The sequence below is a fragment of the Gavialis gangeticus genome, unplaced genomic scaffold (genome assembly GCF_001723915.1).
Source record: "Gavialis gangeticus isolate Ggan-Ray unplaced genomic scaffold, GavGan_comp1, whole genome shotgun sequence".
NCBI lineage: Eukaryota > Metazoa > Chordata > Crocodylia > Gavialidae > Gavialis > Gavialis gangeticus.
In genome coordinates, this window is record NW_017729029.1 from 53,649,691 (window position 1) to 53,664,575 (window position 14,885).

At 38.8% G+C, this 14,885-nt stretch overlaps 1 protein-coding gene across 1 annotated transcript in view; it reads left to right on the top strand.

The window, feature by feature from the left end:
• LOC109300789 (A-kinase anchor protein 17B) overlaps nt 1–10,900 on the top strand; it is a 21,514-nt gene extending 10,614 nt beyond the window's left edge. Inside the window, exons 4-7 of the mRNA XM_019521620.1 lie at nt 2,266–2,387; nt 4,604–4,841; nt 6,367–7,879; nt 8,489–10,900. Of these exons, the coding sequence (XP_019377165.1) occupies nt 4,752–4,841; nt 6,367–7,879; nt 8,489–8,631 (1,746 nt within the window). The 5' untranslated portion in view covers nt 2,266–2,387; nt 4,604–4,751 and the 3' untranslated portion in view covers nt 8,632–10,900. The remainder of the gene's footprint in view (nt 1–2,265; nt 2,388–4,603; nt 4,842–6,366; nt 7,880–8,488) is intronic.
• Nucleotides 10,901–14,885: the final 3,985 nt, after the last annotated feature.

Sequence of the window (14,885 nt, forward strand, 5' to 3'; positions counted from 1 at the left end):
CCTGGCAGCTGATTGACAATGGAAAACTAGAAAAGTGCTGGCGGTATACGGCGGCAGAAGCGCCAGCAGTGCACAGTGCTGGCGAAAACAAAAGCAGTGCAAGCGGCACAAAGCGCTGGCAGTCCTGCCCTCTGATTCTCTGTGCTGCTGCTGCATACCCCCTGGGGTCTTCCCAAGTACCCGCAGGGGTATGCATAGCCCTGGTTGACAACCCCTGTTTTAGAAGGTATTTTTAACATGAAAACTGGATTTCCTAACTAAACTTCTTTCATAGTTGTTGGACCCCCTAAATAGGCCTTTATCTGAGTTTAATTTAACTCTCATTTGGAGGGTATCCAAAAAGATATCCAAGATCTAGTTAGATAAAGGAACAGCTGAGCACAGACTAGTCCATATAAACTTGATTGAACCCATGCCCAGAGGAGGGGTTGAATAAAAAGTGAGATAATGAGTAAAGACTTTGCTGAGCAAAGATCTGATATTTCTGGTTGCCTCTATTTGGAAGGGCTCAAATAATGAAAAGCCAAGTGAGGCTGTTTTTAGATTGGCATTTGAGAGCTTTGGGAAAGCTCAAGAATGTAGATATGCTTGACCCTTATAAAGAAGTAAGGGTAGGAAGAAATGTGAATAATTCCACTTTCAGAGATCTATACAGATCTGATTTTTTTTTGTAACTAATACCAAGAGAACACAGCTCTTTCAGAAGTAAAAAAGCAGCATAAGCTATCCCTTCTGATACTGTCAGTGGTGTATTTGTTCAAACGCGGTATCATAAAGACTGTGGAAGTGGTTGCTGAGTAGTTGAAGACTGGATTGAATGATAGCTGCAAAGTATCAAAATCCCTGGCCCAACCCAGTTTTATCTGCTGAGACTGCTGAAGGTCCTTTCTACTTCAGGATCTGCTTTGTGAAAACTAAATGTGGGAACTTTTTGTTTGGGAAATCAGGCGTCCTACTAGCCAATATAAGGGCTTAAGTGATGGATATTTGAGGTGGGAATTTACAGATGGAGAGTGTAGCTGTTTGGCGTGGGGGTGGGTGGACTGCTGTAGCATGTGTTCCTTCTTCTAGTTCCCAACCTGTTGAACAAAGCTCTAGCTGCATTTCTGGTCCTGTATGAGGGCTGAGTATCACAAATGCACTAGTCACAAATGGCTGACTCTTTTAGAGAACGCCATTTGGTCTGGTTTGTTTGTATAAAGAAGTTGGTTTGTATGGAGGTACTACCTGGCTGAATATTTGGAGTTTTTAGTGTTTTCATACAAGTGTGGTAGTTAGTTTTGGGGATTCAAAAAAAATTTTTTTTTATTGGTAAAATAAAAGTGGAAAGGGGTCGAGTTGGAATGCCACCAAAGCTAAGAAAAATGCACTCAGGACCTGGGGTTTCTTCACTGATAGTGCAAGTGAAGTCAACACCCCTGTTTAAAGAAATAGTTATTTTGCACCACGTGCTTTTCACAGGACCTTGTATTGCTTAAAGTGGGCATAATTACAAGTCCTGAAAGACAGATCAGTGGTCTACCCAGTGTAACAGCGGGAAACAAAAGCATGCAGGTTTCCGCTTTTCTAAGTGATTAGCAGTATTCATCTAAAAGTCATATTTAGTTATTGCGATATAGTTGCAAGTATTTTGCTGACTAGAAAGCTTCTAAATGATTCTCAAGCACGCAGTTTTTTTGTTCCCATAAAACATGCTCCAAATTTCTTGGTCTTTCAGCCTTAATGTTTTCTTTTAATGGGCTCACATCCGAGCATCCAAAACAGACAAAACATAGCATCATGTTAGGTTAAATGGTTCTCAGTAGACAACATACAGCTCTCCTTTTTGCAGCAGTCCACTAGCCATCCATAACCCATCGTTTCCCATGTAGTTCGGCAAATTGGTAAATTTAGGCTCAGACTGTTTTTCAGGAGAAGAGAATTCTATAACTAGGAAGTCTCTGCTGAAAATGCTTAGTCTCCAATCCCCTAAAGTGGACATTGACAGGTTGTGAATAAAGGCATTTTGTCAGCTTAAGACATTAGCGTACATACCTTACTACACTTACATTAATGTGAGGGTAGTGTAAGGTGATGCTTGTGAGTAACAGGTAACATCCTGAGATTAGAAGGCAGCTATTACTCTGAATTTTGGAAGTCATATTCCAGTCCTCCAGACTAATGAAGAGCAGAAGGACATTTTCAAGTTTAAATAGGCTCTTTAATCTGTGTATAAACATAGAACTCCATGGATTTTTGAGTTTGATTCTGTTTCCTCTGCAACAGGTGACAACCAAACATTTCGGTGAAACAGCTATAAAAAGGAGAAGGCTGGAAAGACTCAAGCTGCAGGAACTAGAGCAAGAAAGAGAAAGGGAAAAAGAGAGGGAGGAAGAGGAGGCTGAAAGGTGAGAGACTTATTTTCAATGAGTGTCCTACTTCTTTGAATTTATTACCACATCTTCTTCTCAGGTAAATCCCAAGAGACAAATACCATGAATTCCATTCTGATCATGTTAAGGATGGAGGAGATGCAGGTTGGAGAGCTTACACTGAGTGCTAAATGTTGTATTTAATTCATCATGTGTAATGAAAGCAAAATAAGTTTGTTAGTTTAAACAGGTAGGAATCAGATGAAAGGTGCACTAGTAAAGGGAAGGAGTGGTAATCAACTTAGTGCAGGGAAATAAAGAGATTGTGTTTGTATAGTCTTGAATTGTCCAGAGGCCTAAACCTCCCAATGAAAAGGTATTGTTCCCCCCTTTGATCTCTCTCCTTACATGTCCGTGAATTAAGTTTTTTGTTATCACTATTGATATATTAAATGTCATTTAAAAGAAAACTTCTGTGAAGTCTGAAGAAGGCTTTTCTGCAGTAAAACTATAAATTAACCCAAGAAGGTGGCAAAATACTCTGGACATGTTTCCAGTAGCAGAACATAAGGTTACAGATATGAATTGGTCCAAGTCTAAAGGCAATGCTTAGCTGTGTTGTTTTAGTAAAAGTGGACCTCACAACATTGCTGCTGTTGGAGTAGTGTTGTTGGAAAGAGCGTCAAATATATATGTATTGTTACCAGGCTCTTCAGGTTTATCCAAGAGGGTAATCTACTAACATTTTGGATGTGTGGTTGAGGGGAAACCAGAAATCATGGTTTCTTGTTGGCTACAATGCCAAAAATTAAAATTATACAGCCTCTCTGTCCTGAAGTAAAGCTAGTATCTGACATAGAACATGGGACAGGTAGGCTTCTACATGGTTCAGCATTGTCTGGAAAATCCCCATGTACAAATTCATGCTTCATCTATTTTTTACATCCTTTCCAATGGTGTTATGTGAGAGCAGCATTGGTAAAATGCGTATGAAAAATAGTAATTGTATACTAAGATTTCAGGAGGAGTGTATAAGCTCTATCTTGCCTGACGTAAGTGATTAAGCCAGGAACGTGCATATTGATATAGAAATGCTATTTAGGATGCTAAGCTTGGGAACTGTAATGCTAGATCAGGGGTAGGCAACCCCTGGCACAGGTGCCAGAGCGTGGGACACAGGCATTTTGCTTGGCACACACGCCTTGGGGCAGATGGTGGGAAATGGGCAAGGGCTCCGCTGCCAGAACAAAGATTGGGCCCCTGGTGGCTCCATCAGCCATCCACCCCAACACGCTAGCATCTTACAATTCAAGGTTGTGGGTGTTTTTGGCACTCTGGATGACAACGTTGCTGACCCCTGTGCTAGATTAACTCAAAACCACCTAATCTAATACCTTTGTTATTTGAATAGTTTAATTAAGCCAATTAGGTTTGATAGGTGTATATGTCCACTTTTTGTCCCTGGGATTTCCTAGACTTTTGTGAGATGCTGTATTGATTGTGCAGAAAATTTATTTTCAGTAGAATATAGAGAACTTTGTACAATCTTGTTAAAATGTTGACTTCAACTTGCATTCCTAGGGAAATCATAGAAATTAAGGGCTGGAAGGGACTTTGAAAGATCATTGAGTCCAACCCCCCTGCTCTGGGCAGGAATGCTGCTGAGATCAAATGATTCCAGCAAGGGGTCTCTCCAGTTTTCACTTGAAGACCTCCAAGGTTGGGGACTGCACCACCTCCTTGGGAAGTCTATTCCAGAATGGGAACTGTTCTGTAGAGTCTCTAACGTGGGCTAAATCCCTATTAATTTGTAGACGAGTTTGGCTTGCCTAAGGACTGTAGGTTTGGATCAAAGAGGTTATAAACTTTAGTTACCAGTTATAACATAAAAAAGAGCAGGTGCAGGGGAGGAGGAACAACAATCCAGTCTTTGTGATATGGAAGAAACTAAAATATTAACAATGTCTGTACTGTAGAGAGACAACGTATTATGAAAAATCTAAGAACACAAGACATTTCAGGAGAGAGAGTCAAAACCAGTCCTAAATCTGTGGATCTATTGGATGTATGTTGGTTGCCATTGACTTTACACATACTGCTCTAGGAGAGAGGATTTCTTAGTGCTAACAGCTGTTGGGTTCTCAGCATTGAGCCACTTGCTGTTAGCACGCTACAATCCTACCTCCCAGCATCCAGGAATTAAAATGTAAAATGAGTGTCATCTAAATTGTCCCATATTAATAATTACCTAGAAAAAGACGTGATGATGAAAAAAAAGTTGGAGAAAGAAAAAGGAAGGCTAAGCTCAAGAGGAGAGAACAGAGACAGATAGATCGGGATGAAAAACGCCCAAGAAAGCAGCAGAAGGTAACAGCTGAAGAAGAGCAGTGGCCAGAGAATATGCCTGAATGGGAAGAGAGGAAATATCTACTAGCTCAGAGAAGAGTGGAGTCTGTAAGGCTGCTTACAGTGCTGTTAAACCGAGTAAAAGTAAGACTATTTAAACGAACATTCTAAGTTTAAAGGACATTTACTAGAGCTTGAATAACTTACCAGACACCTGATGGCCAGATGCTGGTTAGAAAGATGGTTTGGGATTCTGGGAGTACTAGCATGTGTTATTCATAAGGTAGCACTTTGTCACTATCAAAACACTGTAACCTCTCTGGCAGTCCAGGAAATACTGTCAAACTGTTCATTTTTTCTTTTTCTTCCTTTTTTTCATTTATCTTTCCCCTTTCCTTCTCCTTTCCCATTTGCCTCTGAACAGTCATAGTATAGCTCAGCTCATGAAACACTGATTTAGCCTTTTCTCACACCTATTTATAAGAAAAATGGTGGTGTGATTCTAACCAGAAATCTGTTCTTTGTCTTTGCTCAGTGGTTTCATCTCTGATATTGGACTCTGCCCAATAGGTGTCTGATAAATTAAAAGCAGACCCCTGGTTCTCATTACCATGCTGAAAAAGATGTGTAATTACTGTGCTAAATCCCAAGCCAGCACTCTAGGAAAAGAGGTCTCGACTACTTTTGCATCCTCTTCTCCTATGAATAACTCTAGTTACTGCATCTGCTGCCAGTCATGGCTTATTCAAGCAGCAGAGTAACCTGGATAATGTCAGCTACACCTCCAGTGTTCAGCCTTCTGTGGGCAAGCAGCGAAACTGATGTTTTTTGTCAGTTTCACTCTACTGCTGTTTTGGAAAATCTGTTCAGCAGTGTGGAATTACAGAAGTCTGCCTACAGACTCACTGCTTTGCTTCATATTTGGATAATGATCTTAGTTATATGGGCTAGCTTTCATTTTTTTTTTTTTTAAATGAAAGCTCAAATGCTACAAAGACTTATATTCCATCATTTGCCAAGGGGAAGACTTGCTACAGGCCACTGGCAAATTTTTTGTAGTGTTTCTTTTTTAAAACACTAATGCTTAATATTTCTTGCATGTTATTGGAGTCCCTCCCTCTCCTTCCCAAAAAAGGTGCCTGCCAGAGTTCACACTAGCTTGCCTTTTGACTTTTAGTGAAGCGTGACATCAGTCTTCAAAAGCTATCACAAAAAAGTAGTTTAGAGCAGTGTCTCTAATTATTTGTACGTAATAAAATGTTCCACTTACAAAATGCAGAAGTTAGACTTAGCAGAATTACCAAAGTTAGTGGGATTCTATAATCAAGCTGGGTAAAAAAAAATATTTTAGTGGTTTCAAATCACTTATATCCCAACAAGACAGGTCATTTTATTGAATGGAAAAATATTTTAAATTAAGAGCCCAGCTTTGTGAGGCAACAGGAGGGCTGAAGAGTTTGGTTTGATTGGGTTTCGAATTAGGTCAAATTGTGCCCTTGGTTATATCTGTACCACTGTCTTAACTGTGGCAGCATTGGGTTAACGACAAGTTGGTTTGTAATTTAGCTCAGTTTGCTCTGATGTAGCTCAAAGAATTTTTTCAAGCTCTGTTTCTTTGCTTTGAACCAATGCTCTCTTTCTCATGATTTTTTTCCCATTTTATTTGAAGGATTTTGCACAGTTGACCAGCCAAAAAGTGGAGCCTTTACTGGACCTTGGAGACTTAAGGAAAAATCACTTTCCGGAGACAGAGTTACAAACTGCACAGAAGGAGCAGAAAGACTTCCATTATCTTGGGGAGCAGAAGCATGGGGAAAAGTTTAAGTATCGGTTATTTCAAACAGATGGCTCTTCATTTAGTGAGAGAGAGTGGGAGACTAAGCTACCTGCATCATCTTGTCATATTGTGAGGACTGTCTTAAATGATCCTGCTGTAACCCTGAGCTCTGGTAAATTAACTAGAGTGGACAAGTACAGCTCCTCTGAAAGTGGCTCTTTACAGATTACAATTACTCAAGACTGCAAGCTCGTAGAGTCTCTTGATAGAGAGAACTCCCCTGCTTTGAACGTAGCGAACTCACAAACAGCATGTGATACAGGCTGCCGCAAAAAGCAAAAGGTTTATGAAACTGATGAATTCATACACTATTTATTAAACTACTATCAAACCCCACGGTATGCACGTGTCTGCCTACAGCCAAAAACTGCTGTGAGCAAGTCTTGGTGGCAAAGGGTGGTGTCAGATAATGGCAACAGCTTTCAGATCAACTTGAGGAACAAGTATGGGCAGCACCTTGCTGAGAAGAGTTTTGTACAAAATCTGGATGAGAGAACTTGCAGCAGGGATGATAATTATAGATGGGAGATCACCATTGAGAAATCAGAGCCTACATCGGGAACGTCCAAACATAAGACCTGTTTTCAAGGGTTCACAAATAACTTCCAAATACAGTGGAATGACTCACTCAACACTGGCAACTTCCCACGTGTAGAACTGAACAATTCCTTCGGAGGTACCAACCTCGGTCATAATAAAGAATCCAAACAAGACAGTAACAGCAGGAAAGTTACTCTGCCGTACAAGCCATCTGGGTCAGCATACAAATTAAATGAATTATTGGAAGAGATTAGTAGTGATTCTGAATACTTCAGTAGCTTAGTAAAGAGAACGGAGAGAAAATATGAAAAGGTTTTCAGTGATGGTAACAAATTATGCTCGCTTGTGGGAAAGGAAGAGAAAAAAATTCTTGTCTGTGTTAAAAATGCAGCTCAGAATGATGAAGACAGTGAATCCAAAAAATGTAGCTTCTGTTCAAATTCTGTACCTGATGGCTTGACAAAGCAGAGTGGACGTAAGCTTAAAAAATCATGCAAGAGGTCCAGTAGTAAATTAAGACATGAAGGGCAAAGAAGTGAGAGGCGATCCAGGGAGGAAGAGAGACATGCTCACAAAAAGAAAAAAAAAAGAAAAAAGCCTCTCACTAACATTTTATCTGATGAATATGGCTTTTCTGAAACAGATGGTTGCAGACAATTGGCAACTCTAAAAAAGACACAGAGGAAATGTAACAAAATAGTACACCACAAAATGAAACTCAAAACGCTTCACACAGTGACAGCAGTCTCAAAAGATGCTGTCTCTCCTGATGCCTCTGCCCTTCAGGGATCTCACCAAAAGGCAGGTAAGTAGAGATACATAAAATAGGACCGAGAGAGTATGCTTAAATTGGAGAGGCTTATGATCACTGACAGGTGAACTTAATCACCAGGGCTATCCTAGTTTTTGGAAGCAGTTTAGAGGGAAGAGGGTGTCATGCAATGTTTTGACAGTTTAGCTCAGGAAACGCTCCTCTCTTGGTAGCAAAAGTTTTCCCAAGAGATGTAAGAGCCGAATTGGCCATTTACTTGGATGGCAAAGCATCTCTTTTTAATTCTCCAGTGTACATTTTATCTCCAGTTTTTAACATGGGCAGCTCATCCCATGTGGGAGAACAAAACGTGCACTTCTGAAGAGAAGTAAAACACCATGCTTACTACTGTGGTAGAAAGCGTAGTGGAAGAGACTACAGCATGCAGCGTAAAGAGGGATGGAAGATATGTCTGAGCTGAATGAAGTTCTGTATGGAGGCTGTCTGTTCTCCCAGCAGTAAAAAAATATTCTGGATACTATTTTCCCTGTTTTTTGAATTGTGATTCAACCTACTGTAGCTCCCACCTAACTGAAGTACATTTCTGCATTTTCTGTCCTGACAAATTCATTTCAATTTTTTTTTTCTTCTCCATGTTTACAGGAGAGGAGAGGAAATTAATTTTGAGAAAAGAGATGGATTCCAATTCAGCTGTAAGAGGATTCCCTCCATTTCCTGTGGAGATGATTGAGACAAATCCTTGTGCAGACACTGTTTGTGAAGCAGAACCCAGTAGAGGATGCTGAATGCCTGTCAAGTAATGGAAAGCTGGTCTCAAGGCTACTCATGGAAGGAGAAAGTTTCTTTTATAGCTGTAAGAACTGAACTGTAAGGGTTAGTAATTGTAAGCAGTCTAGAATAGCCTGTGTTGCTTAGAGTCTTCCTACATGCAGAAGTGGTAGGACAGTCTGGCTGGTATAAAGAGCCACACAAAAACAGAATCTTTCTAGGTTTTCCAACAATATTTAAAAGGACCAAAAAGTTACCTAAAGGCATGGCCAAGTATTGTGGATGAGGACCAGTTGCTAAGAGGTTTGAAGCTTAATAGCTTGAAACCTCCAAGTTTAACTATGTCAGGGAGATATGAAAGAGCTGAACAGATTGTGCACGAAAGCTCTTGTAGAGATGTAATAAATCTTGTGCAGTGCTGCCTCAGTCAGATTGTTGAAGTGGTAGGAGTAGAAAAGGTGCTATGGCAGGGCAGGGATATTCACTTTTTTTGGAAAAAAAAAAGATGGGTGAAATCTTTCTCATTTTCAAATTTGAGAAACAAGCAGGCTAGTCTATTTTAACCTTGCCTGAGCCCCTGGGCTGGAACAGTTCCTCTGCTTTCAATTAAAATTTCAGAAATTATTTGGAAAACTAACAGGCTCTTGGGCTGGTCTGTCTCATTACAGTCCCAATAGATTAAATGTTCCTCAGATGCTGCGTAAGGATATTCTGAAAATGGCACTGATATTGAAAATAAAAGGGGATGCTTAACATTAGGAGAAGTTACCTTCAATATGTGCTGGCAGTTGTTTGCAGCAGAAGTTTGAATCTTTTAAAGGAGCAAGTAGGAACAGGACTGCTTAGTTTGAGGTAGCTGACAGGTAATTCATAGGAAGGACTTCTAACATTGCTACATTTCATAATTTTTTTTCAGCATGGAGTTATAAATGTGAAACTGCAGACTAGAAGCTTGAATTAATATCTGTTGTTTGTTCAGTTGTCTCTATTTAGAAGACAGCCACAGCTGCTCCTGGACAAAGTCCCCTTGGGAGATGGAACTTAATTTAGAAAATATACTGACTATTTAAGTTCTCATTTTGGAAAAAATATTTATTACATGTCAGGATACTAAAGTAATATGATATTGCTGCTTTCATACATAGCATATCATCCATGTTGTAACTTCTGCTCTAATAAATATTAATAAACACTTGCAGTTATTGTTCATGTTAATCGTGCTTTCCACCACATAGTTCTGTGATGATTTCTGTGCAGGTTTTTACCATAAAGATTATTCTCGTTAAAAACATGCCCATATGTTGAGTGCCTTTTCAGGATCATCAATGACAAACGGTTGCTATTCAGACAAAGTACTGTTAAGAATAACACTTACCTGAAAATAATTTCTTAATCAGAATATTGTCTATGTACTTTGGAAAAGTTATGTCTCTGGTTGCTATTTAGACTTTGCTTTCTAGTGTTTTATACAGTTGTAATGGTTACCAGCTATAGAAATGATTTCATGTGTAAATATTTCTGTTTACTGTCATGGCATATCACAACATGTTTTCCTCTATGCAATATTTACAGACCAGAAAAGGACTTCCCTCTCTCCTTGTTTAGAAAGGTATATGTGTACATGCTCATCCACATCAGTGTTACACTTACATAGAAGTGACTTTGGTGAGGGGACTGGAACTATTAAGTGTAATTTTCCAATGATCTTGCACAATGCCATCGTATTATTTAACATCAAGTAAATATACTTGTCCTGCAATTGCTTGTTGCACCACCTGCCTTCACTCAACTGAAAAAGCAAGTCCTGAACATCAAATTCTTAATTTGGAATAGATACAACACTAATACAATGAATAGTATGTTATATGTGCACTTTAAAATGACAAATGCCAACCTGTTTTACTTCATCATATTAAGATATAAATTAACTTTATTAGCACATACATTCCAGCTTTGCCCTTTTTATATCATAGATTGCACCGTTTAGAACCTACTCCTGCTTATTTTCAGATCACCTGTTTCTCTACCTTTTCCCCCACACGCACATTAGCTGAGCCTCTCTAATTCTGTATTTTGGACCATTTGGTATAAATAACTTAAATTTCATACCATGGGTCAGCATTTGTTTAAATTCCATTTTTGAGAATATCTTGAAAGAAATTTCTAAGAATTTGCTTTTAAATTTAAATTTGTAGATGTTTTTCTGGTTAAATCTGTATATTGATACTGCTGAAGAATAAGCTGTTGTGTCTCAATTATGAAAGTTAATAAAATGTATTTATTTTATGTGTTTTAAATATTAATGTATTAAACTATGGAAGATAATATTCAGGTAGTTGATCAACAGATGGGTGTTACAGAAACATTTTGTAATTTGATGATTGTATGTAGGACACATTCCTTGGTGTTACAATTTGTTAGCCCTTGTACAGACACAGTATAAAAGGATAGACCTTGCCCTGACAAGCAGTAAGATATATGTGCAATCTGCAGAAGGTGTGTACTGCTGTTAGCATCTGATCCTTAAAGTTCATTTTTGGAGTGCTGGCCAAAATTTGAGGAAGGGGTGAGCAGCTGCATAGCTTGTGTAACAGTGGAGACCCTGCTTCTGCAAAGTTTTATACGGATGGAGAACAAGGAGAGCAATGGTTAGACACATTAGTGAGTCTCTTTAAAATAGCTGCCTTAAGAGGGGTTTGCTAGCTCCTACAATAGGTTCAGGCTGCCCGTTTTTAGAGTACCTGGCTAGTGAGAACTGTGGGTGATCATGCCTTTTGTTTGGAAATGGAATGGAATAAGCCAGCTGTACATCAAAGACATTTGGATGAGTATGCAGAGTTAACTGCGGGCCAAAAACCCATGCAAAATAGTTTATTTTTTAAATAACCTTGTCTTACCTCCCTCCTCTCTATATTATTTAAGAGACCTAAATAAAGAACAGAAATGGCAGTTGTAGCTCTGCCAGGTACCTCTACCTGTAGCTGGGGCAAAGCAGTGATAGCATCTCTCCAGCTGTTTCAGTTATGCCTGTGAAGTCCTTGCATCTGAGTGCCCCACTCCCAGCTGTTGCCTTAAATAGCTGCTTCAGGAGCTGGCATCCAGGGCACAGAAGTGAAAAGTAGAGAAGGAACTTGTATTCTGCAAGAATGATTTACTTTTGCTGAAATGTTTGCACTTACATTTCTGGCATAGTTTTGTAGAGCAAGTCAACAGCCCTTTTTTAAATAATTCATTTCTATAACCAAGAAATTTGTAAAAATGATGTTGTTTTCATCTCCTATCACATCTATCTGAGGAGAGATTTCTACTTACTGTTTTACAGCAGTGTGATGACGTGTAGTTTAAAAAATAGGAGAAAAAATTACTAGAATTTAATCAATTATTATTACACTTCTAAATTTTTCCAGGCAACATGATCACATCCTCCCTTCTGAGAGCAGTCTTGGACATTTTATAAAACTGAAATGGACTAGAGCAATGAAAAAGTAGTGTCAAGCTGACATATTCAGTGTACCAAAACGTATGAATAAGCAGGTTAAGAACTGAATTCATAGTACACAGGATACTGGAAGACCAGGTAAATAAGAGTTCAAATATAAATTCCCTTTGTTCTATAAGGTTTTTCCCTGCTCCTATCTAAAGTCTCCAGGTATAGTGCATGCACTTTGTAATCCAACTTTGTTTTTGTGACTGCTTGTGTAACATTTACTGAGATCCTTCATTACTGAAGCCTATATTCATTTATAATTGAAAGACCTTAAAAGTAACAACTAGTTAAGATAACTAAACAGAGGATAGAGTCAAGTCTGTAGAGGTTTATGAACTTTACAGAGCAGCTGAGAGTGAATCAGGCTGGCTGGTGATGAGATTCTAGTTAGATTCTTTTCTGGTATTCTAGCAGCTGGGTTTACATTATACAGGCACAAGTAACCTCCCAATTTCAGTCTTTTCACACTATGGAGGCTGGAGGTAAGGCCCTACCACTGCTTTTTCTGCATGTTAACTGATTTCATATTAACAGAGTATGAACTGCCTGGTTTGTTTCTAAATGCTTAGTCATTTCAGCTTGTGATTGTTGGAAAGAGGATCAAGCTGCAATGAGCAAACAATAATGGACAAACAGAATTTCTATCTACATTTCTCGAAGTGCTGCATATAGAGAGAGAATCTGCCTTTTCTGAAGCAACTGTCCAAACTAAAGAAAAAAAAAATCTCAACCGTTCCTCTAGCAAATTTTGGCTTTGAGAATATTTTACCTCTCCCATAATGTTATCCACATTCAACATTAAATTTTGTCTCCGCTTTCTGCCAGTTTTCCAAATATATTGTACCCATAATTCAGCTTCTTCAAAAGTCTTCTTCCTCTTGTTACCTTCTTTTACAGCAGACATACTACATTTAGATAAATTCCTCAAAGCAGTTCACAGTATATAAACTCCATGTTAGCAAGACTGGAAATTGAGGCACAGAAGTTAAGCGTCTCACTTTAAACTGAAGAGAAGCAAGAACTCAAGGTCCCACATCCAGTCCTGTGCCCTATTGACTGGATATCACGCACACCAGGATGGTATAAAACAGTCATGTACAACAAAACAGAGCTTTATAATTCTTTTGCCAGGTCCACAGCATCAGAATTTTTCCCTTCAGTTCACAAAAGATTCATACATGCAATTTAGAGTTTATTTTTTACCTGGGGAGTATTCCCTCAAAGCTGTTTACTTTCAGTCACAGGATTTGACCAAAGAGCAGTGCCTGTCACAAATCCCAGATATCATGTTCTGTAATATTTATTCTGGGTACTGCTATTGGGTACTGCGTTGAGTTCTTTTACCACTCCTCTTCTATACAGAGGAGCCCCTCCATGAGCATGAAGATTCTTTGGAGATTATCAGAGAAGTTTTAATATTCCCAAAACTACGGTGGCCATGGATGGGCTGTGTTGCGTTTGAAAACAGGCTTTCGTTTTTGTTCTAACCTGTACCCAGAAGCCAGGTATATAAAGCAGTGTTTCATTCTTCCCTCAGTAATAGCTTAAAGCACATGAGACCCTTTGATGAGAAGACTGCTCTCTACTGAAGGCTGTAAGTCTGCAACAGCAAAACAGATTTTATAGCAGTGCTGTAACAGTACTCACATTCATGTTTTATATTTAGCATTCAGTTGAAGTTAATCTTGAGTCCCAGGTGTGCCTCAGACTAATGAAGTTTTATATTTTCCAAAGTGTAGGTTGTACACTAGGCAGGACAGAGTAAAGACGATACATCTGTACACTTAACATTCAAGACAGTTCCTTTGGATAAAATAGATATACACCACCACTAGGTAAGACCACTTTATTTTCTACCTTTAATAAGTAAAAAGCACTCTTCTTATTTGAGGTAAAACCATTAGAAGTAGTTTGCCTTTAAAGAGTACAAATGCCTTTAAAAATAGCAACACAAAGCTTACAACTAGGTTATATATGTCTAGAACCTCATTAGGTAGAGTTCATACAGTAATACTTTATGAAAATCACCTGTCCAAACAACTATGCTATGTTTTAAGGCCTTATTTTACCAAGACGCAACAGTATTTTTCAATATAAGGATCAAAGGAAGTCATCAGTTCTTACTATCTCAGGCACTTTTCCCTTCTGTGTACGTATGATGGAAGCTGCTGCCACCTCATGGAATGCATTCACTTTTGCTCTGTTTATATAATATTCCCCTTTTGTTAGGGGTACATTTGTAAGAGGTTCCTGTTCCTCTGCCTGAAGTTATCAAATACCATCATCAACAGAGCAAGAACTCCTGTTGAGTTAGTTTTCATACAAAACCATGTAGTAGCTGTTACAGAGTACCGAAAGGTAATTTTTGTCAAGCTGCTCAGAAAAAGCCAAAATGAAAGCAGGTAACACGTTGTCTTTCTGTAGCATCTTCCACCTCTGAATACACTCAGGCATAATGCCCCTGTAGCAATGAGGACAACGATGCACAAAGAGTTTAAGCGACTTAGTTTTGCCCCCACAGGAAAAAACCTCCTGACATCTTGGCTTAAGCCACCAAACCAACTACGTACTTTTTAAAAATGATTCTACTGTAGCTTTAAAAAACTTTTAGTAACTCTATGTACCAAACCTTGCCCACTCTTTATTAGCTTTTCATTATTACAACAGCAAAAGGTTATGTGTACTTGAGACATAAGCTGCAGGTAAAGGATAATTAGCGTTCTGCAGAGCTGGCTTACTACAAACTCATACCCTTAAAAAAAAAAAAAAAAAAAAAAAAAAAAA